This window comes from Eleginops maclovinus, chromosome 2, assembly GCF_036324505.1.
Source record: "Eleginops maclovinus isolate JMC-PN-2008 ecotype Puerto Natales chromosome 2, JC_Emac_rtc_rv5, whole genome shotgun sequence".
In the NCBI taxonomy this organism is placed as follows: domain Eukaryota; kingdom Metazoa; phylum Chordata; class Actinopteri; order Perciformes; family Eleginopidae; genus Eleginops; species Eleginops maclovinus.
In genome coordinates, this window is record NC_086350.1 from 11717331 (window position 1) to 11741718 (window position 24388).

General features: G+C 41.7%; 1 protein-coding gene across 1 annotated transcript; it reads left to right on the top strand.

The window, feature by feature from the left end:
- Positions 1-5422: 5422 nt before the first annotated feature.
- On the top strand, positions 5423-23615 carry klf13 (Kruppel like factor 13). Its single transcript, XM_063909232.1, has 2 exons — positions 5423-6393; positions 17033-23615. The coding sequence occupies exons 1-2, from the start codon at positions 5931-5933 to the stop codon at positions 17347-17349; spliced, it is 780 nt and encodes a 259-aa protein (XP_063765302.1). The 5' UTR covers positions 5423-5930; the 3' UTR covers positions 17350-23615.
- Positions 23616-24388: the final 773 nt, after the last annotated feature.

A 24388-nucleotide genomic window follows, 5' to 3' on the forward strand; every position in this document is an offset into this window, starting at 1 on the left:
AATAGTGTGTTTCAGAGTCAGGTCCCTTTACCAATGCCTGTGAGGCACATCCCTCCCCAGCCACTGCACCGATCAATGCCTTCTGAATAGGGCCACTACTGACCAGCAAATGGGTGCAAAAACAAAACTGTGTCCGCTTCACTTTGCTCTTTTGAGCTGTATTGTGTGGAGTGGACAAAGCCACCATGCTATGATGTAAAGGAACAATGATGGTAGTACATAGCCCTGGCTCAGCGTCAGTGTTGGGTCAAGTGAGTGACGTTGATTTTAGCTTGTGATTCTGTCTTCCACTCTACATGTATCACAGTCGTCACTTTCACGTCATAGGACAGAATAGTCGGCCTGAGAAGGCTCTAATGCTTTCAAATTATGCAGCAATTCAACACGTTCCATCAATGAGTGTTGGGCAGCACTCTGTTCTGTGGTGGTGTGTTGGGAAGGCAGCACCGAGGCGGGGGAGGCAGGCAGGATTAACATACTGGTGAAAAAGGCTGCCTCTGTTGTGTGGCTGAACATGGACAGCCTGGAGGCACAAGCAGAGGGAAGATGACAACCAAATTGAACTCCAGCTTAAACAACACCTCCCACCCTTTTGTGAAGTGATGCAATGACCCCCTACTTTCAGCCTCCACCCCCTCCATGCAAGGTGCCTCACAGAGCACCTAAGAGTTTACTATGTGTCCTCCTCTTCTTCCTTCCAGTCTAAACATGCTTGTTGTTGTTGAAAAAGGATGACACCATTTTGCAATTAGGCCGCTTAATCATGTTCGTTATGGAAGTATTCATGACAGATGTTCAACAGTGCAAAAAATATGTTTACGTGCAATGTTACCGTATGATTGTGTTAACATTTACAAGTACATTATATAAATGTGTAAATTGATGAGCTCTTATTGTGTTACCTTTGTACTGAGACAGGCTAGCACTATTCAGCTTTTTTAAAGACTTAACTAAGCTAAATGGCTGCTGGCTGTATCTTTATATTTGCAGACCATAATATTGTATTGAGCTTCCTAAATAACTCACACTGAGAACCATAATGCCAATTATTTGTTTTGAAAATGAGGCTTCACTTAACTTACCCCTGACTCACTAAAATTGGAGAGTTCATGTGCACTGCATCATATGGTGTGTCTTGGTGGCATCATTTTCCTAAAAGAGAACACCCTGTCCTTTTTGCACCATAGATCCTGACTGGATAAGGATGCTTTTTTTGAGAATAGCATGCAACAGGAGCAAGGACATGTGATTTTATCTGTACATGTGCAAGGTAATTATGTGACTTTCACTTTTGTACTGACTCTTGAAGATAAGGGCCGACTGACACTGTAACAAGTATAGCCAGGTCACACTTTTCCTACATGAACAGGTAGTTTGGACTTGTTTACTCAGCTCAGCTACGCCTGACTGACTCAGTGACCTTATGTGATTACTGCATTCACACACGCTGTACCTGTTGTTTTACTTCTTCATCCAAAGCAAAGAAACAAGGAATTTTTTTTTTCATGTAGCCTTTAGAAACACCAGCATGTGTGAGCCACATTGTTAAAAAAGAATGGGTGTTAGGTTTAGTAGGCTACCTGCTGCTACTCTTTAACACCTGTAAGATGTCTTCAGTCTGACTAATCCTGTTTTTCTATACAGGTGAAACAGCAACCTGTGTTGACATTATTAGTCATAGGCCCCAACTGTTGATGTGTCACTGGGGATGAGTAAGCTGTGGATCGACAACAAAGTAACCATACCGTTTATTCTGTAGCAGTTCTTACCACTCGAATAACTTGAATTTCTTTTAATGGGTGAGTAAGTGTCTCTGCTTTACATGAAATCACAAGTTAGATCTGTATTGTTTTCTCATAATTGAATAACAGATAAGACACACGACATTTCCAGTATCAGTTGCGTAACAGTTAGCACTCTAAATTGGTTTATTACTTCTTCGGTCTTGATAAGCGTTAGTTCCTTTTCGATTCAGGGAAGTTCAGAGTGACTTTGCAATGTCAGCGCTACATTAAATGATTCCCAAAAGGAAATTCTTAGTCAATAAATGATCTGGGTTTACACGACAATTGTTCTAGCCATGGTAACCTTTAATTTTAATCCAAAACCATCAACAGGTCAACATCCACTTTTCCATTTGTTTGGGCCTAAACTTTGGCAAACTCAGATTATGCACATGATAACTTTAATCTCCAGCATGCTAGCATTTAGCTTAAAGCAACATTTTGCCCAAATAAAGCCTCACAGATGTGCTAGCATTTCTGTGACTCGTCTCTTGTTAAAAGAATAGCTTACATTTCGTGGTTCTTCATAGCAACTTGAAAAAATATTTCCACATTTTGGATCACAGGCCTACACTTATTTGCTTTCTTTCCTAAAATTAGATGAGAATGGCCCTCTGATATTCACCCTCACAATAACCAATCTCTCTCCTCAGTCTAAACCTAAACAATCCAACCAACAAAAGCAACAGATGCTAGCCAACCAGAGGCAGAGTATGGCAGGTCATTCCTTCAGCATAGTAGCAGGGCGTATGTTTGAAGCAATGGGCCTTCGTAGCAATAGCCACCAATGGTTTTTGGGGTAATAGACTGCAAGACATTTATGCTATGGATCAAACTGGACATATTTCTAACTGTTGTCATTTCAAAACAATGTGAAGTGTCCAAGCAAAGCTTCACAGAACTGCTAGCATTGCTATTAGTCTTTAGACTCTTAATTTATGTTTTTCTTTCTTGACTTTACAAACAAAAAAAATAAGTTTTTTTTTAAATATGAAAGGACGTTAAGTCCTGGGAGTTTATGTGTCCGTTGGGTAACATAAAAAACAAACAAAAATAAACTGTTCTGCCTGAAGTTAACGACATCACTGTGTTCAACTCTTTTAGCCATGTGTGGGGAGAAACTCAGGTCAGCCTGAGGTCAACGCCTCCACTGAACATCACCACCTGCTGCAGAGAAGAGTGAACTCTGCCAACAATTTATATCCACTTGTGGTGTTTCATGCTTTTATAGATCATTGTTGTTTTCTCTCCCTGCCTTGAGAGTCTGACCTTGACACGGCAGTCCAACCAGATTGTTATAGTGGTCAGGCTGTCCTGTGCTTAAATAGGATCTCTCCCATTACAAACAGAAGTTAAGAGACCAATCACGCTGCCGTTCCTGCCTGAGAACGTTATGTGAGTGCCAGACAGGGTGTTGTTTGGACAATGTGCACTGGGGGTTGGTGCTGGGATTTGGGAACATACAAAAGGTCTCTTGAATCATCACATTGCTGCTGCAGCTAAAGGGAGAGACATTTTACCATTTCCCTCTGAGTGAGATTTCTCATATTAGTTTTAAATGATCGCTTCTACAGCTGCTTATTACCTTTGGAGAGGTTTAGCTTGTAGAAGCTGCAGCTGATTTCCTCACTCTTCTCTCTTTTGGCCTTCGTGTGCTTGATGCCCAGTGGGAGTTGATAAACACTTGCAGTTTCTACACAGCTCTGGGAAATAACCCTGTGAAAGAGGAACCATGCCCTCTTGTCATGCTGTCGTTCTAAGAGATCGCCAAAGCAGCGCATGAAACACAAGAACACCACCTTTTTGTGGTGAAAGAATATGTAAAATAATACAGCCAGATGGCCTTCTGAATGCCACATCGCCTTGCTCATGCTGAACACTGGGAACTTTCTAGTGTGGGCTTTTGTGCACAGTGCTGAAAGTGTGCATTCATTCTCACAGGAGAGCATCAGCTGCAGCAGGAAAGCAGGTCTGATCCTGTATCGGCAGAATGCAAGTTTATTCTTACTCTTAACAAACTTGACTATTTTTGTTAATTGGTTTTTAAGCTGGATAAATAAGAGATGAAAATCTGTGATTGAGAAGACAATGCTCACGGGAAACATTATGTACTACATGGTGTCAAGCAATTGCATCCTATCAACAATTCTGTTGTTTTCCCCTGGAAACATTGGGGTTAATTTAGGTGCAGGGGGTTAACAAGGACATTCATCCATGTCCTTTGCTACTAATCAATAGCATCAGCTGGTTTGTTTTCTGCCCGGACTTTGTAGCTGGTGATATTCTATTTTCCGCAACCGACTGGCTTCTGTTTGGAAAACTCAAAGTAAAAAAATAAAGTCGACTTTTAATGATTTATTTTGAGTGTTTGATAATGTTTATACTGACTGGTTGTGAAACCAGCACCATGAACTAAATGATTGCCTAAAAATGACAAAACCTCCATATCACACAGTTTTTACTCTTTTCCTCCCCACAATGGTCACTTGTCCCTCGCTGGAGGATAAATTGAAGAAGACATAGCCTGTGGTGGCTGGCTGGCTTTCAATTGGCAGAGACCACCGAGTTGCTCAGAGGAGGGTTTGAGCTAAATTGCTAGTTTGCTAAAAGATAGCTGCCATCTTTAAAAGAAAAAAAAATGCACAAGCTGTTGATGTTATATTGAGCAGAATATCTTTCTCGAAATAGTTCATTGTCACCACAAATCAATTAATGAAGGAATTTGTTAGGTTTCTATTTTAGATCTGTGCATTTTATATGTTCGAAATAATTTAGCTCTGCAAAGCAAAACTGTACAAAGGCTGCGAAGAGGATTTTTTCTTTTGCCTTCGTCGAATTTGAGCAGGCTTAACAAAGATTTGTCAGGAATAAACATTCACGCTCTTTGCTGGAGAAAGGATTGGATGGTTGTCCTGAAGCCCCAGAGTTTGTTGATTGCTCTAAGGTGACACAATAATATCAGTATCAGGGACATCTTGTTGATGATGAACTGCAGTCCATTTCTGAGACACAAACTCACTTGCTTTTGGAAGATATATTTTGTAACTTCTTGTAACATTGTGTGTGATTTCATTACATGTTACGGGGTAATCATTATGGTTGTATTGTGGCATAAATGGCATATTCAGTGTATGAAGAGCAAATGTTCTAATGTAATACTTCCACAAAGCTAATATGTTCTTATATCAACTAATACCTTTAGAAAGCCAAACTTACTTTTGCTGGAACTAAAAAATTGATGACTAATCAAGTAGAAGAAAATGAATCTGCAGCGATTCTGAATATAGATTCATAGATGCAATTACTTCTAAAGATTTGGAACCGAAAATGACAAAGTATTTGTTTGCCTTTCTCCATATTAAAATTAATAACATGAACTTTTGGATAAAATGCAGACATACACTTAAAAATTAATCTTCAAAAATACTTTAAAAAAGTGTGTTCAATGAATTGCCTGACTTGCAGAATATTGAGAAATGAATCATTAGTTGCATCCATAAGAAATATATCTTTTCAAATAAAACGAAAAGCTGTTTGTGAATGCAGGCGTGGACACTGAACAGGATGCTGCAGAATGATCCACCCCTAGGATAATGCATGTACTCTTTCTAAAGGTCTCTGCAGTGCATAGCTGTGTCGCTTGTGAGATACATCATCTGAATGCATGGAGGCAACCTGTGGTGAAACTTCCAAGTAACTCGTGTTGTTCGGTGCATTTGGGGACACGCTGCACCCAATGAATGAGCACCTCCTCTGACGATGCTGCCGAGCGCTGTCGGCCGACACGCCCCCAGCATGGATACAAGCAGCAGGAAGAGCCTGGCGCTCAGGAGACACTCACTATGCTGGAGAGTGTTTGAAGCCGCGATGGGAGTTAACACATCCAACTTTGTACAGCTCCTGTCACCGGCGTTGTTGCACTAAACAAAGACTCTGGGTTTATCTCTTTTTGTTCCGAGGGGGCTTGTCTGCATTTTTGACCGAGGCGTTTCTCTCGCAGGATGTTGATGATATTGGAAAGCCGGGTAAGATCATAAAGTCAGTTCTCTCTGATGAGAACGACCTCCTCCTCCTCACCACCACCACCACACAAAGGGAACCACGGAACAAGTTGTTTTTCTCACGGAATCAATTTTTATTTTTTGAATGTCATTAAGAAGCAGAGGGGGCTGTTTCAAAGACAAAATGGATCACTTTGCAGCAGAGTGCCTTGTTTCAATGTCCAGTCGTGCAATTGTTCACGCTCCAAAAGGAAATAGGGAGATTAAACCAGAACCCCCGTCCTCCTCCAGGAACGGAGAGGAAATTAAAGATAACTCCTCTCTTTTTGTGGTGGCGCGGATTCTGGCGGATTTTAACCAGCAGACTCCAAACAATGTTGCCGAGCAGGCAAAAATAAAGGATGAGAGCATGCCGAACCTCAGAGATGATGGAATCTCTGCCACACCTACCACCATCTCCGATCCTTCCCTCAAACAAAGAGGCAAAAGATCGCGAGGTCGAACTGAGCAAGAATCACCTCAGAAAAAGCACAAATGCCACTATTCAGGTTGTGAAAAAGTTTATGGCAAATCATCCCACCTCAAAGCCCACCTAAGGACACATACAGGTCAGTTTCATTGGATGCAAATGTTTGTTGCTAAATGTGACCATGAGTGTAGTGTCCTTGCATTTGTGAGAGTGGATTATTAAAACTGAGAATACTGATAAGAGATGTGCTTTCTATTACATTGAAAGCGGTATTTCGGGTGCTTGACTGATAGGTTTCCTCGAGTCATATGTGTAAAAAAGTCGTCACGCGTCCACCCAAAATGTGAATATCTGACACACGCAGTAGAGTTAAAGTCAGAATTGGTGCATAGTTAAATATTTGCATCATTCCTTTAAGTCGTGTGAACTTTGCGAAATGTCCTTTTAATTTCGGGTGAGGGAGGGTAGGAGGGAGTCAAAAAATAGTGCCACTCCCACTCAAGCCTGGTAGCTTTGTCACTGCTTTCCTCTGCTTTCCCCTGCATTGGACAGCGTGTACAAAGCGAAACTGCAGTGGACATACAGAACAAAATCACACAGATAGGGTTTCTGCTTCCCTTCTCCGCGCAAAACCACGCAATGCGCACATCACAAAATAAGCATGCACAAAGTTTTCCAGATCAACCCGGAGAGTGTAGCGTCGGCCTGGGAAGGGCTATCAAATGCGCTCCATACAGCAGTAGGCCTACGCTACGTCTGATTCCTGAAGGACCATACCTCCATATTTGCTTTGCATTCCACAGGATAGGCTACTGAGGGGGGAAAGATGTAGATCGACTCAAATTGAGGGGGTTGATATGTGCCGTGCGGTCGCCTGTCTGCCCAAAGTCCTTTGTTGTGATGTGCCACACCCCCGCTAGACAGACTGCCAGCTGATCTGGCCAGCAACAGACTCAGCTAGCTGAGCCTCGACTGAGGAGCCTCTCCTCCCCTCTGCTCTGTAGACTGCAGCTCACACTCCCTCTCCCCATCGCTATCCTCCAATATTCACACACCGCTAAACAGCCTAACAGCACATAAACACTTCTCTCTGGATCACATAAGAAAAGCCTGATGTGAGCTTGACCCATATTTGAGTCTTATAACATTTTAATTTCAAATCAATCTATGCAAGAAAAACACACATTGAGCCACCCACCCCCCTTTTTTGCACAATTAACCCCTCATTTGTCTCAATATTAAACTGTGTGACCCATGCTTACAGGGGTACATTCTCGTCTCATTGTCTATTCTTTCTCTCTGTCTGCCTTTGCATCAGGACACACTCCCCTGTCTGGCTTTCTGATTGGTTCGTGTCCTTTTATTACTAGATTTATTATCCTTTTAGAAGAATTTCATATGGGTGCCATATGTGATTAAACTATAAAACTGAAAGTACACACCATAGGCCTGTTATGTTACATTCCATTGAATATGCTGGATACTCCTGCTGGTTTTGTTGTATCCTTGTCCAGTTGTATTATTAAGAATTACACATTCACCACTGTTCATGAGCTGCATCTTGGTCATTCATTTGTGAACCTCAGGGATATGACACTGATTTGACTTGTATATGTACATAAAGTAGGTAAATAACGCTCCAGGATCATTATGTTTTTCTCCTAAACTGTGTGTTCATGTGCAGTTGTATTACTGTCTATCAGCCTTTTTTCCTTAAGTATTTTCTTTCTTTTGGGATACAGTCCTGTGTTTGCTACTGATTGGTTTGTATTCTATCATTTCTGCAATGGGGACGATTTCTGCTTATTTGATTGGATATATTCACAGAACGTGAGTCATCTCTCTTCAGCTGCCTGGTGTCAGCCAAACTTGCAGCAGTGCTCACTGTGCTTCCCCCCCCCAGCCCTGACCATGTGTTTTTTGTGCAGCTTTTTTTTACTCCCCATAAACCCTGCCCTTGTCTCTTTGCCTATTAAGCATTTCCTTTCGCCCGCCTCTCTGTTTGGGTATGCTCCCGCGTCTGGCTTCTTGATTGGTTTGTGTCGCATGAATTCTGGTAATAATGGCTCTTTCTGCTTATTCGATTGGATAGTCCCAGAATGTGGGTCATCTGAGTTCAACCAGGCTGCCTCAGCCAACCTTGCAGTGCTTTCACCGAGCCAGACTCTCGCAGTGTGCTTCCCTTCAGCCCCTACTAGCAGAGTCAGGAGAGAATAGATTCCAGCCCAGTCAGTCTCAGACAAACACCGCTATCTAAGTGAAGGGGGAAACACTGCTGCAGACTCTAAACAAAGAAACAGGCGCAAGCTGTCCTCACTTGACTTCTGTAATGCTGAATGCCTTACCATTCCAGCGTTTGCAATCCGTGTGTGTGTATGTGTGATTAATGATTTGAGTGTAAGAGGAGCTGAAATCTGAGCTACATTGTATTTAATAAGAAAAGCAATTCTGTTAGTAGCCTAAATTAACTTCACCTAATGTAATTGTCTAAGATCTTATTTTAGGCCATGCAAGAATGTTTTATTTTACGTTATAATATTGTTTGGTGGCCATAGCTTTTCAAAACGGTGTTTTGTTGTATTCAGATTCTGTTTCAGTGTACTGATATACTAAAACATGTTTTGAGTGCAAGTTTTCCTAAATAACAAACTACCTTAGCCATGAAGAGAGTTTCATCTTCATTTTGGTCGCATTATTTGCAGTTCTTGATGGAATAAAGCAATGGACATTTGAAAAACAAATTCAAAAGCAATGCGTTTTTAAGACTCACAGATCCCTTCTGTGTACATTTTCATTATATTAAAACAAGGCCTGTGGATTATCCAAGGGAACCAAGATCTATCTATTTAAAGATAATACAACGTCATTGGTTTATGTTGCACTCAGTGATGATGGTTTATTTCAGTTTAGGAGAGACACCAGGGTGAAGCAGACATGAGGCAACACGCTGCAGTTAAAGCGCTCATTATACTGCATTGAGTTTGATGGCGAAGAATCCTACACAGTTAAGGGGTCTAAGGTTACCAGACAGCTTTTGTCTGATCTCCTTTTGTGGGAGGTGGGGCTTTTCTCCAACACATATACTTATCCTGCAGTATGGAAAATGCAATCGTGTATAACAGAAATACTCAGTACGTTTAAAATGAAATGAGGAAGGATGCATAAACAAAACTGCTTCTGAGAATTTCTTAGGATTAACCTCTGTACCAGCTGGTTTCTTTTATACATGTTTTGTCGTCTCATTGTCTTAAGAAGCATAACTGACCCTAACGATGAAGACCCACTTTTCCAAGAGGGGTCTTGTGATCATGAAGTACATGGTGTTCTCTGTGAAGCCTCATTACTCTGCTGTGGTCGTGTCATGCAGACTGCCATCTCTAAAGGAGAGATGGCCTCTGACAAGCTCATTACAAGCCATGTCTTCTTCAGAAAGAACAGCCCAGGCCCTATATGCCCCCCACAGCTGGGCCTCACAAAAGGCCATCTTGTCAGTGTCCGGGACCCATTCGAAAAACTATTTGAATTGCCGGGACGATCAGGGTCAATACTTCACAAAGACAAAGACCCTAATGACATATTTTACAGTTGGTTTGACGTTTTGTCTGGACCTCTTTTGTGTTCTGCTGGGGGTAGCTCATATACTGCGAGATGGCCGTAAATCCCTCTTCTGTCTGTCCTTAAAAAATAAATGGTACCACCTGGCAGAACATTTCCACTGCCATGTAGACCCAGTTATTCATGCATGCTTTCTATTTTAGGCCAAATAACTGTGGTTAATGACACTTTTTTAAACGTGAAATTATCCAAAATTCCACATGGAAAAAAGAGGCAGGAGCCTCTGATTATATACACTGAATCTCTGCCAGTGGTTTTATATTTGGCTGCACTGCTACATAGAGTGCACAGTGTTCCTGTGTGGCTGGTTGCAGTGATGAGGTAGCAGGGTGGAGATTGGGGTTTTCCTACTCTTGCTTGAGCCTGACCTTGACACAGCGATGGGTACAAATTGTACTGGTGCACAAGAGGTCAGTGTGTCTACCTGCCACACTGCAGGATTTCCACCATCCCACCACGTTGCTAAGCTGACTCCTTGTTTTGGAGATGTTCACAGTTTCCACCAGTCCCCATGATTCTGGTAACATTACAATATTGTGTTTAAAACTATGCTAGCAGCATCATTCAGACGGTCCCCCGCTGTGGGCTGGACTGAAATATCTCAACTTTAGATATTGGAATGTGTACACCCATAATGCACAAAGGATTCATCTCTCTGACTTTTCTTGTTTTCCCGCTACTATGAAGTTGACATTGGTGGTTTTGAGTGAAATGTCCCAGCAACTGATTGATGGCCAAGAAAATACATTACAGAACTTTGATACATTCCCTTCTGGATCAATTTAATTGCATTGGTGATCCCCACATTTTTCATCTAGTGCTATTAATGAGTCAAAAGTAGAATTTGGCCAGTGCTTTGGTTACCTGTAACTGCAAAATTGTTACATTGCCAATCAACCTGAACTGTAGTTTGTGTTTAATGGTAATTAGCATGCTTAAACTAAGCTATTTGCTACGTGTCTTAAGCAGTACCTGCTTAACACCACATTTTAACATTGTCATTGGAAGCATATTAGCATGCGGAAATTAGCATTTAGATGAAAGCACACATAAACCTAACCCTCATAAAAAGGATGGCTGTCTGGCAAGTCTATATATTTACTGATGCACTTCTGCTTTATGGTGAGGTGTTTTCCTTTTGTATGAAATATCTTTGGGTTCTGAAGGCAATGTGCAACAGTACAGTATGTGTTCAATGGAAACAAGGTATTAGTTAAATCTACTTGATCCTCAGGATGTAAATTAAACCTGAGTGGAGCCACCATCTTGCCTGTTATAATCCTCTGGTGCCGGTTCCTGCCCCATGAAAGACTTCTCTGAAGCGTGTGTTGGTGCACATGCTGTCCACATGCTCTCCTATATGGACATGTAAAGCTCACAGTGGGATAGTTCCTCACCAAGGCTGGAATGTAAATCTGATTTAACTGTGATTAAGCAGCCAAGCATGCATGGTGGATACTTCTAACACGGAAAGGCCCCTGTCAGGCGGTTCCCTGGCTGTGTTGCTTTCAGTGGCCCACAGGGCTCATGTATTCTTTAGTTAGCTCTGGAGTAGTTCTATAAAAGCTGCTCTGTCTATCCCCCATCAGGCCCTCCCACCATTCTCCAGCCTGCAAAGCAAAATAGGTGCTGAAGCGCCTTGTGTTGCGAGGCTGAGTCCTGGCCACGGCTTGTGGCGTGGTGTTGATTACCAGCGGCAGGAAGACAGGGATACAGACCCGTGGAACACTAAGCTTTTTCAATTCTCCTGTTCAGAAGCCACCAACCGCATCTTGCATGCAAGGCAGGGATCTGCAGTACAAAGATGGAGAATATACAGTGTACCAGGGTGGGGGTGGGGTAAGATACCGGGATGTTCACTGTCAATGCCCTCCATTGATGTAGGTCATTCATTCAGCTGCATCTACAGCTAATCTGATTAACGTTAGAAGGGCCGTGACCTCTGCAGCAGAGCACACAGCAACTCGCAGGGTCTCTTCTGAGGGTGCGTCTCTGACTGTTTCCTCTGTGTTTTGTTCAGCTCAGCTTGATGAGAGAGTTAAGCTAATGTCAAAGTGAATGTTATGTCTCTGGCTGGGCTGTTTATGTTCCCTACGGTTTGTAAGGTGTGTCCCCTTCTGTGCGTGATAAATCAGACTGTGGCAGACCACGACACACAGGGGTGTGGCCCTCAGCACGTAATGAGGAGTATTTTGTGGAGTCTCTGGGGAAGGAGGGTATAATCATCTACTCTGTGAGACAAGAAAATATTTCTCTCCCACTCCCCGTCAGAGTATATGGTATAAAATTGGACAGGTGGCACTATCTCCAGTCTTTATCTGCTCTTATCACAGTGTGGTGAGGCCTCTCACAATCTAGCAGGGCTATGGCTCTTTGTTTAGTGCTGTTTAGTGAGGTTTGTCTACCACATTTGAAATTAAGTGTCAGACTCCTTCATTGGAATGAACTGGCTGTGAGGAGTCCCTTCTCCCACCTGCCTCTGCAGACAGATTGCAAACTGCAGCTGTGTGCATGTCCTTAGTTAACCAGGGTAAGATAAGGAGACTGCCTGCAACACATCAAGGTTGCAGGTTGTTTTAGCATGCACTCAAGGCTGAAAGAAAGTGCCCACTCTAACTAATTGAGGAAAATATGATGAGCTGGTTTTGGCAATTCTGGCCAACTACCCTTCCCTTAAAGAGTTAAGAGAATGAAGTAATGTATGGCTAAGTGTGTGCAGGAATCAGACGGTCACACTCGACCCCACTGCATGTCTCTGGGGTGAATGTCAATAACCAAGCGGAGTGAGTTACGGTTAGTTCGCACAGCCTGTCTGATTGAAATGCATTACAGGAGTGCCCCTCCTGCTGAGAGCGAGCCTGCTGCTATTGTTCACAACCCAACAGCTATAGGCCCACAAGGGGAGGCATCCTATTCAACGGAAAGCAAGGTCCCTCTCAAAAAGACAAAAGATGATAATAGAACAAATTCTCTCTGTTTTCTGAGCTTTTTTCCTGAAAAGATGGTCCTCATCACCAGCAACTCACCCACCCAAAGCTCCTTTATTGCTGCGGCTGAGACAACTTATTCTTCTCCAAGTTGAATGGAGTTTCTGAGAAAACAGGTTTTCACTGAGTTAATTTGGCCATAGAAGAGCAGCTACGTAAACAGTTCTGATCTCAGATATGTTTCAGATCAAGCGATGCTGTTTTTTTTTCCGGGCCTGCAGATACTGCTGTGTGAACAATGGAAAAAGGATCTGTAGAAGCCGTAATGTATATTCTTGGTTCTGCACACAAATGTTAGTGTTCAGATCATCTATGCACGTGATGTGTGGTGTAGAGGGAGAGGCTGCGTACGGTTGGGTTAACCCTCTCTGCTCCAGTGGTTTAGCCGAATGAGGTACTCAGCAGTCATTTTAGTATTACCCAAAATCCCATGGATGGTTGTCTGCTGGCTCCCGGTTGGTTACAGGTCATAGTCTGTTGTAAATAAGCAACCAAATTACAGGATTGTACTGAGCCATGCCACTGGAGTTTGTGGTATCCCTCTTATTTCATGTTGCCAAGCTGACTGCCACTAAGCCAGCGCTGAAGTGAGGTAGCTCTAACTCTAATGAGCTGTGATCCCCAGTCTGACTTAGTTTTACTTTCCCTACTCGAGGTGTTTGCTTGTAAAAGTCCTTGAAGGCTTAGTGTGACCCTTGTTTTTGTTATGAACTCAGTAAAAGATATTTCCTGTTCTCACTGTGCAGGCAGAGCGATCTTAACCTCAAGGTGATCTCTGATGTATCCACATGAATGGTGTTTTTTCCTCTTCTCACACTGCAGAGCTATTTACTCTAGCTCTCGTATGGCAGGCTTACACAAATGTTTCAGCTGTACACTGTGTGAGTTTGACTCATGCCTGAGGACACACCAGGAATGTTATCTACTCTTGTTTAAATGCTGGTAGCTGTTGTTGGAGCAGGTGACCAAGTTGAGTTTCTGTGCTGCTGCTCACGTCAAGAAGAGATTTGATCTTGCCTTTGCAGACAGCATCCCTTACACCAGGGACACAAACCCAGATTTGATTTCTGTGAACCAATTCTGCAGAAAACGAAGAGCGGAAGATTCCTAGATATGAATGAGAGACGGGTGGTGGGAAAGGAGCAGAGATGAGCTGTTTATTTACTGACCCAGTGGCCTTGGAGAGAACAGTTATATAACAAGAGTACCTGTGACATAATCGCATCGCCTTGGAGGGGGGACACTCGTGCTCAGTAGGAATACAGTTTTCGTGCATGATGTAACTCACTTTGCGGGTAACTGGGTCACTGTGTTCGTTTGGAAAAGCTTCCCCGTTAACCCCCCCCCTCGCCCTATGCAACTGACACATTCAGAGAAACTCAAACCACACCCTGGATGTGGACGCTGCCAAAAGATGGGATAACCAATCGGTGGGGCCTGGCATCCCGAACGCCAAAATGCCCTGCTGTGACAACACTGTAACTAGATGGGAATAGGAGCAGGGTAAGGGGAGTAGCTTGCAGCAGAGATGCTGAGTAATAGCTGCAGTCTCCTAAAATATCTCACAGAGTGACATCCTCCAAGCACAGAGGCTAATAACCCCTATACTTTTCATTCATGATTAAGCCGTTTGTTCCCTAAACCTCCTCATTGTTACCAGAAAATTGGTTTTCACTCCCCTCATTGAAATCCCCATCCTCATGTTATGAAAGAATCACAATTAATGGGGGCATTGCGTGTTTCCTTTCTGTTATGTAAGTGAACCTTTTGAAGGCTGACATTAAAGCAGCAGGATTTTTGATGCATATTCATATTGTCGACCTAAATTCTAAAAGCAGTTTAGCGGGAGGTGAAAATGTGCAGCGCGTCTGTTAATTTATCATTTTCTAAGAAGCCACAGAGCTCTAAATAATTTGATGCGTCTCGGTGAGTTGCTGTTGGATACCTGATGCTACCACTATGACTGCATTACTGTATCAAGGCAGTAAGACTGGATATCTCAGCCTGCCTCTCTGGTGTCTTGTTAAATATTCATGTAGTTGGATCTCTTACACTGGTTATTGAGCTTTAAGCAGCTAAGCTCTACTTTTTAGTCAATAACTCATTTTGCATTGCCAGGTGACAGCACATAGAATAGAATCGAAGAATCGGAGGATGAAACCCTCTTTATTTGTCACATGCTGCTTCCTTCACTAATAAGGTATGAAATCAGACTATCATGAGTCCCTGCAACAAGATGAGTGTCTGAAAAGATAAACAGCCTCCTTTTCTCCAGGGTTCATTTCAGGTTTTGTGCGTAGTGTAAAATAACCAAAGCTTTTCTTTGTATTAAATCATAATTCATGCAGGGCAGATGGTTTCTTTGTGTGTTTACTCTTGCAGAAGAGTGTGAACCGCATAGATGTTCTGGGAAAAAGGAGACAATGATGTGTGTGGTGTGTATATGAAAATGTGTATATGTCATTTACAGATTTTACATACACTAAGCATGCAAGAACTTTTGTGGGCAAGGCAGAGTTTGTCTGGAGCTGAGGTGAGGCGTCAGAGGCAGAAACACAGAATGGGCTGTCTAGACTTGCTCTGTCTGTCTGCATGTTTTGTAACCATGCAGTATAGGGGGGAGGGACAGAGACTAGTAGTGCACGAAGTTCTTGTTTTTGAGACTCACTGGCATCAGGTAGCATATGAGTGTTTGATGCTGAACAGCACTGTTTTCATTGTGGCCCTGAGGGAAACCACAGAACAAAGACAGATTTTGGCAGGCCTGTGATTATGTACTCATTTGTCATGCCACCTAAAAACATTCATGCATCTCAAGGTCTATTCTTTTTCATACCTCAAACCCTTGGCAGAGACATGGTCTTGTTGATTAATTATTATTATTTTCATGAAAGAAACATAACATTAAAAGCGTACGGCGTGCCGCCCTAAGCTAAAATACTGCAAGGTCACGCTGGTAAAATTTGAACGCTGGATGTAGCTATTGTCAGGCAGAAACTTACTGAAATGGAACTAAAAGGAATACATTATTAGACATATTGGCCAGTGGATGCACAACGCTGCATTTAGGCTCCATGCACGCTGTTTCCACGTCAGCATGGAAGGAAACCACAAGAAATATAATACCATCTGGCTTTGACTAGATTTGTGTCAAAGCCCACTTTTATTGCCTGATGGAAGGGGGAAGGGTGTAATTTCCCATGTGCCGAGTCACAGATAGTTGCATGTTGGAAAATGGGCTGGGTAACCATTGTGAGTGTGATTAGCATCTGGAGCTTAGATAATTAAACTGTGCCTGCTCCTACAGCACAGTGCCAATTTTTGGGTGATTTACCCCAAGTCCCACGTCTCATTAGTCTCACTTTAAAAATGATATATATTTTGAAGATTGTTTTGATATCTTTCCCTTTACATCAGCCCTAGCAAAAAACGTTGTTATCATTATTCATGGATCATATGTTTTGGTGATAGGGGAAAACATAAAAAACAGTTTCACTCACTGACACTGTCTTTAAACTTACTTAAGTGATTCTCCTTTTAAACATCATAGCAAGGGTGTATTTAGCTTGTTTTGGCCCATTTACTAAAAATCACACACAATTCCTGCCCTGCATCTCCCCAATAGTAGTTTGAAAAATGTTGCTGAAATATATATATATTTTGTATACATTTTCATCAGAAATGGGCTACTATTTACTTTAGTGCAGTGTTAAAATCAATCTGCTGAAACTTATAGACTTTGAGATAAGTAACTATTTAAAGTCAACATATTTGTATTTCCTTTCTGTCATAGTTACTTTACACAGTTACATTTTTCAATATGAGGATTATAGACGCAATGCAGTACCACACAATAATCCGCTTTGGCAAAAGTATCAGTATACATGATGTTCGCTGAGTACCACACTGTAGCCCCCTGACGTCAGGGTGCACAGGTGCAATGAGTTTTCCCTAATAGACTGAAATGATTGGAAATTCTGCATGGAATTCAAAAGTGTAGTGTACTAAACCTTCAACAGAAGTGTCTTTTTAAGCTATAACATTCAAAACATGGGACATTTTTGGACAATGGCCATCAAAGTAGGCTGAAACTAAGGGTGACTGTTCTTAATGCCATATTACGCTGTTATTGTGAGATTGTAGACTGATGTCTCTCTTTCCCCCGGTATGTTACAGGAGAACGGCCTTTCCCATGCACCTGGCCAGACTGCAGTAAGAAGTTTGCCCGCTCCGATGAGCTGGCCCGCCACTACCGCACCCACACGGGGGAGAAAAAGTTCGGCTGCCCGCTTTGTGACAAGCGCTTCATGCGCAGCGACCACCTCATGAAGCACGCCCGGCGCCACTCAGATTTCCAGCCCGGCATGCTGAAGAGGCCCCACGGAGGCAGCAGTGGCAGCACCACACGTCCCGGCTCCCTCAGCGACTATAGCCGCTCGGACGCCTCCAGCCCCACCCTCAGCCCTGCCCTCAGCCCCGCCAACTCGCCTTAAACTGAAACCCAGTCGCACTTTCAGCCTCTGACTTGCGAGGCTTGTGTTTTTGTCGTAACACTTGTGTTGCACACTTGTCAGCAACCCCCCCTTTGCTATTCCTGCGCTTGCTGTGGTGTACCATACTGTACATAACTGCTTATTGTAGTGCAATTAGTTGTGATCCTAAAAGAAGGTAATGCCTTTCCCAGACGGCAATATTTACATTCTGTACCATACGTCTGTATTTTTTAAACTTCTGATCATGGCTAGTTGTCCCATGTATGTTCTCAGTCAGCTAAACAAGGTTAAGAAGGAAAAAAACGCAGACACCCTGACAAGTCTTATCAAAATGGCTTTTTCTTTGTTGTCTTTTGAACAAGTGAGGAAAAGGGGTTCACACACACACACACACACACACATACACACACCTCAGGATTGAAGACAGTTGCTATTTCTGTAGTACCACAGTACTTAACCGTACTCACATTGACTGCACAATATACTCATCACTTTACTCTGAAATTCAACAGGGGTTGAATTTTACGCCCTGCTCAGGGATGGCCTTGTTAGCTTGAAAGAATGAAAACGGGGAAGAGAAACATACAGTACATATATAACAGCCTTACACTCAACACAATTTGCACTCTTTGTTTTTTAGTTGGTTTTCACATCTCGAGGAAACTAGCCCACCGGTCAATCTTACACAGAACTCATGTTTTTGTTTTTGGAGACTTCATATGTAGTGTAATTGCTGTGTGTTAACAGAACGATCCCCGACTTCAACCTCAGTAAACAAGACGCATCTGTTCCTCCACTGCAACGTTAATATTCAGTTGCCATTACACTGGGTTAAATATGTATTTAATTAAGCAGCGGTGTGCAGTGTATACTGTGAAAATCTGCATTGTGGGAGGATTATATTGGGTTAACAGTTTTTATGGGTATTCTCAGTTGAAAAAAGTTTAAACAGAGACAGTAAAGTTTCAAAGCAGCTGTTCATGCTTTTAAAGTGCTGTATCATCAGCCAGTGTTTCACACAAAAAGGAAACAAAGGGACTTTAGTTGAAACAATGTTTATCCCCTTCTGAAGCACATAGGAAAAAAGTACCAAAGACAAGAGTGAATGAAAGCTTTCTATTCAGTCTTGTAAGCCGCCCTTCATTGAGGCCTGGGGCTGCTGGTTGGCAGTATCACAGGTAGAATCAGACAGCGGGCTCACTTCCCTCCTGGCTCTGATTTTTTTGTGGCCTCCCTTGAGGAAACAGCTGCATCCCACAAGAAGCTATTCACAGCCCGCAGGAGGAGTTCTAACATGCCATTCCTGGGGAGTCTTCCCTCGCCCATCTGGCTCTACCTGTCCTATCAAAGAAGCTCCAACTCCGCCAAATTGCGTAAGGTGGGAGGGTTAAATGTAGGCCAGAGTTCTGGGCAGAGCCGGAACATAATGGAGTGCAGAGCGAACAAAGCAGCTATCTGCCATAGACATGCAAGAGAGGGCTGCTCCTGATAAACGAGGTGAGGTTTATCACCGGCTGAGCAGCAAAGAGTAGGAGACACCCCCATCTTCCTCCCTCCAAACTGCAGAAACAGTGAGCGGAAAATGGGTGCAATAAGCGTGATGATTCGACCTGTAGGATAAGAGTATAGAGACATGGGTATGAACAACAGTACTACCTAGACAGCCCTAGCAGTGTGGGTGGGACACACCCAACTACATCCTAAGCACAGGGAGACATTCTCTACTACTCCTGGAGAGTCAAATTTCACAATGCCAAGGAAAAAAAACGTGAAAAAGTACACTGATAACCCAGAGCTCTCAAACAGCTGCTTTCAAACTTCTCTCTCACATTTGAACCAAAACGAACATATCAGCAAAGTGCAGTTTCACCAGCCTCACATGGTCCCTCCCTGTGACGCTCAGATGTCCTGTGAGAAAGCTCACTTGTGTTTCTAGACAGACATGCCTCAATAAGTCAGGCAAAAGGCACAGTAAACTTTCCATGGAGGCGGGCACCACTATCAAAACTGCTGCAGCTCCGCCGGTCTGTGTTATGCCTACACTTTCTCTTAATGCTTCAGCACTAAGACCGGAAATAGTCTCATCAATGTATTCGCTCCTGTCAGAGCCCTCCAGACTGTTGTCATCATTAATCGCGTGTGCTAGCTTCTTTCTACGAGTGACTCTTGACCTGCAGTCTCGTGCTTCACACTATATGCATGTTAACAACTGCGCTTTGGAAGCGCGGAGGGTTTTTAAGGCGGTCTGGCAGGTGTTAAGTTCATGAATGGCCGTCCTTGTCCCTCGTTCTCCACAGCAGCCATCTCTCTTTTAAAGTTGTGAAGAATCAGCTCTGTCACATCCTCCAGAAAGAAAAAATCCCTTATTTAGATTGAATGCAGTAGTTTCTTAAAAACACCCCATGTTGAGAAAAACCCAACCCTCTGTAAGATGTTAAAATAGTTTCCTGTAAGATGACACTTTGAATGCCACTGATCAGCAGCTCTTTGTGAAAGAAGCACTGATGGGGTTTTACATTTACCATTTCTGGGGAAAAAAGCAACTATGATTTTCATAAAACAAACTCTTCAGATAGCTGTTGAGCAGCTTCTTGTGGTATCTATCCGTGACTCTCTCTTTTTTTTATAGTATCTTTTTTACTTGGTTCATAGTGTAACTTTTTCTTGCAAAAAACTTTTCTGAGTAGCTCCCCCTCAAGCAGGTGTCATGAATCGATTCTCAAACCATAATCTGCACATTTACCTCAGGGTCGACATCCGCAAAGCAGACGATGGGACAGTTTGTGGATTTTGTTGTAACATCAGTTGCTGCACAGAAATGTCAGCCAGCCTCCCCCAGGTGTTCCTGGGTGCTTGGTGCTCACTGCGGGTCAGTGTCCGACCACACTGGAACACAGGAACGCCTCCGAACGGGGCCAAGCTCCTGCCTAAAATGTCTTCATAACATCCTACAGTTTATACTATTATGCGCCTTAGTAAGCACTGGGCACTCTGGAGCTCTTTTCAGTGAAACGCCCCTTTAAACACCGTTGACCCTTAGTGTCAGTGGACTTACAGTAGGCAACAGGAAGCTCTACCATCTGAAAATAAACAGACTGTGACAGTGTAAACATCCAAATCCATCCAGACTGCACCAGTGACGTATAGGCCTCCACAGGCACGAGTGTCTCGTAACTTTTATTCTCACTGTACCAAATCTACTTGAATAATTCAACACAAAAGGCCATTGAACACAATTTTGTACATGTCCATTTTTACTGTACTTGCTTTTGTTTGTCAAATAATTATTAACCTCCCTGGAGAAAGGTGTATAGTATGTTGATTTATTTTAAGTTTTTTTTTTCTCGATTTTCCATTGTCTTCAGGTCATTTCAGCAACATTTTTTACTATATCACAGCTAAGGTAGACTGTTTTTGTCGGGCTGTTTAAAGGCAGCATGTTTTGTTAAAGAAACATAATTATATTCCTTTTTTATGGGGTTCACCCCTTTAGTCAGACACACATTTAAACTCTGTTGATGTCAGGATGCAGGTTATTTCTAGCCTGTTATCCAAAAGTTCCTCCAGGTCAGAAAATGAAAGGATTGTTTGGGATGACGATAAGGAAAGGAAACCTCCTGACCTCCATGTTCCACAATTTCAGATGGAGTCACTTAATTTCTTTATTGTTTAGTTTTTTGAACGTTTTCCATAAGTGTAGAGACCACAGCATTGTGAGTTAGCAATGTATTCATCATTTTTATTATTGCTTTTTTTGTCTCATATGAAATGCTTGTATATTTTTTCAAAAATCATACCTCTTGAAATATTGGACTTTTGTTGTACCTTCATATCTTTTTAAAACATCCATCATGTAGCTTATGTTTGCTTGATGAGTAGCACAAATAATGGTGGTTTTATTTGTCCCGACTTGAATGAAGAAGGAAAGAGACTGTTTTCTGTAAAAAAAACAAACAAACAAAAAAACACTGGGCTACATTTTATATAATCATCCTCTGTTGTCAGGGTCCTACATTCTTGTAGATTCAAAAGGTAATATTTCAAGGAAATAATAAAACCTTATTTTTTATCAATTTGTGTTACAAAAAAACCCTTCTCTACTGAAGACCATTTGTCTAAGTTTAAATATGTATTGAAATGAAGGATGATGTCCGCTGTAAATTACTATGATCCTCCACTTCAGCATTTCTAAATCCAACTTTACGATTGTAATCCTGGTAATATTACAGCTTTCCACATCTGTCAGACAAGAAAGGACTTTAAACATTGACAAAATACAAGGTTTCTATAAAATGATAACTGTGTACCAGTTAATATTCTTTCTGCTAATTGTAAACGTATATTAGATTGATTTGGTTGTTGCCTTCATATGTAAAGAACTAACATTAATCTTTTTTTCTTAAATTCCTATTAATTACATGAATATATCACTGATCAGACCGTTTCATCTTCATGACTGGTCTCAGCGAACAAGCATGATCGACGCATTGTGTGCCAAAACTATACTGGTAACTTCTTAAAGATACAAGAGTGGAGGGTGAAAAAAACCTAGCTACTATCAGACATTTAACAAATGTGTACAGTTTTATAAAGTGTGACATGTTTTTATGTAATGTAAGGATTTAATGAAGCAACTGTGTATATTTAATATGCAAATGCTCTAAGTTAAATATTTCTTTTCTGCTTTATGTAAACATTTTTGATTGTGTAGCTTTGTTTTCATTTGGTGTTGTTATTTAATTTGTACTTCTTTCTTTTTTTGCTGTACAATACTCAAGCAATGTATAATGGCTTATTACAGGTATTTTTTGACATAAACAATCTTAATGAATATTAACGCCCAACCATTCCAAAGGATTGAAAATTGCATTTGCTATAAATGTGCTGCTTACATGGACCCAATGCATTTTTGTAGATTATGAATAGAAGTCTGTCTTGACTGTGAGTTTTTACACGTTGTGAGTTGTGCACAAGGTACGTTTCTCATTGTCAACATTTCCCAGGTTAAGTCTCTCCTCTCTCCTCTGCAGGCTCTTCGTACAGGTTATACCAATTGGAATGAACAACACACATGCAATATGTTTAAGTATAGAAATGTATGATATTTAAAGGAAAAGGACATACAGAGCATGTCTTCCCTCACAACAAAGGCCTGAAGATCTATGAAATGTTTTAAGAGGCAGCCATGAAAGGAGAGAGTGGTTCTCGAGCAGTGAGAAGGAGCTTTGAGTTTTTGCAGCTCATCACAGCTCAACAGTTAAAAGATGTTACCAAATGCTTTGAAGGGAAAGATGAATGTTGCAGTAATTCTGAACCCAACCCACTTTGGACACCTGGGTTCAACTTTACATGCTGATAATTGTTGATCGATGGATGTTATGCTTGATATGGACCTTTTTCTACATCTCAAATAAGCAATTTTGTTTTATTTTATTCTTTTTTTCTGAAAATCACTTGAATGAACGATACCTGTTCAATCATATGAGCAAACAAATTGTGACTGAGTAAAAATATGAGAAACAAAAGAGACTGAGTGAGTAGGAACATGCAGCGTAGCAGACCACATCTGTTGGTACCCTTCACTGACTATGTGGTCTTGCTTGACTGCCTGAACTGACACTGTGCTCTTTACTGTAGGAATGCACACTGACAAAAAGGCTTTTCAAGCTTTGGACATATTTGCCCTTAAAGGATTAGTGTGTTCTAGGTTATGCAGTACACAGTGCTGTGAATGACCTCCCTTTAACTATAAAGAGAGAGCCTCTCACCAGCCCCTTGGTTCTGTTTCCTGTACCTGTTTGTCCTCAGTGTAATGTTGCTCTCTTGATACCTCTGTGTGTTTCCCCTCTGCCCATCACCATCAGTTGCCTGTTGTAGTGACTCTGTGGTGCTGCTTCCCCTTTCAGCACCAGTATAATCTAATCTGTAAATAACTTGCGACTCAGCTATGGCCAGTACATTCTCCGTTGACCTCAGTCTAACCTTCAGGTGTCATTTTTTTCTCTCAGCAAACCAAAATCACTACATTCAAGTATTACAGTTGTACAGTTCCTGGGATTTCTCACACATTCAATGTGCTGGTCTTAGCTGCTCTGCTGTACCTTTTTATGGCATTATTTTTTACATGTTAGACAATATATTGTGACCATGTCCTATGCAAATATGAAAAATAACAGATTGTTGGAAAATGTATGTTGTCATAACTTGTATGCATGAAATAGTGAAGTTTACATTTGGAAATAAATTCATAAAATAAGCAGCTACAAGTGTTCTTTTTTCTTCTTATTTCCGCTTCGGTTAAAGGTCTACTGGGATTTTCCTCCAAACAGCAACCACTTTGGCTAAATCAACACGCATTATATTATGGGGTAATGATACGTGCTTAAGACATAGGCTAGTTTTATAGAAAAGAAGAACATAGACAGAAGAAATAAGCAGGTGATACATCAAATTAATTGGTGAACTTCTGAATTGTTGGTAGGCAGATTAAGTTAACCTTTGACTCAACCAGGATTACTGTTTCCCCCTGTTCCAGTCTTTATGCTAAACTAAGCAAAGCTAAACTAACCAGCTTCTAGCTGCAGCTTTAATGTTATATAACAGGTTTTGTCGATTCTAAAGTTAACTTTGCAATTGTTTCAATAATTGGGGTGGCTCTTAGTGAAATGCTAAGCTGATAAGCTGTGATACAGTCTATATTTCATATGCTTTTATTTTGAAAGGGATTTTGCAACCTAGAGGTAGACAGAATTGCAATCGAAAGTAATGTGTTCGGAAACCAACCTAAATGCAGAGGATGTCATTATACTACAGCCGTTATATTGTGCAATCAACATATACTTCCTAATCACAAGTTACTGGAATGTTTTTGCTTATTCATGTGAATAGGAGGAAGGAAGGCCTACTTGTAAATGTCAGATTTATGAATATTAAATCAGAATTACAGCAGATTAAAACTAGAAATGGGTGAAATGTCTCAGTTGGACAGCCTTTCCTCACAAGCGTGCAGTGAGCTTCAGCATTTTTCTTGCAACAGGAA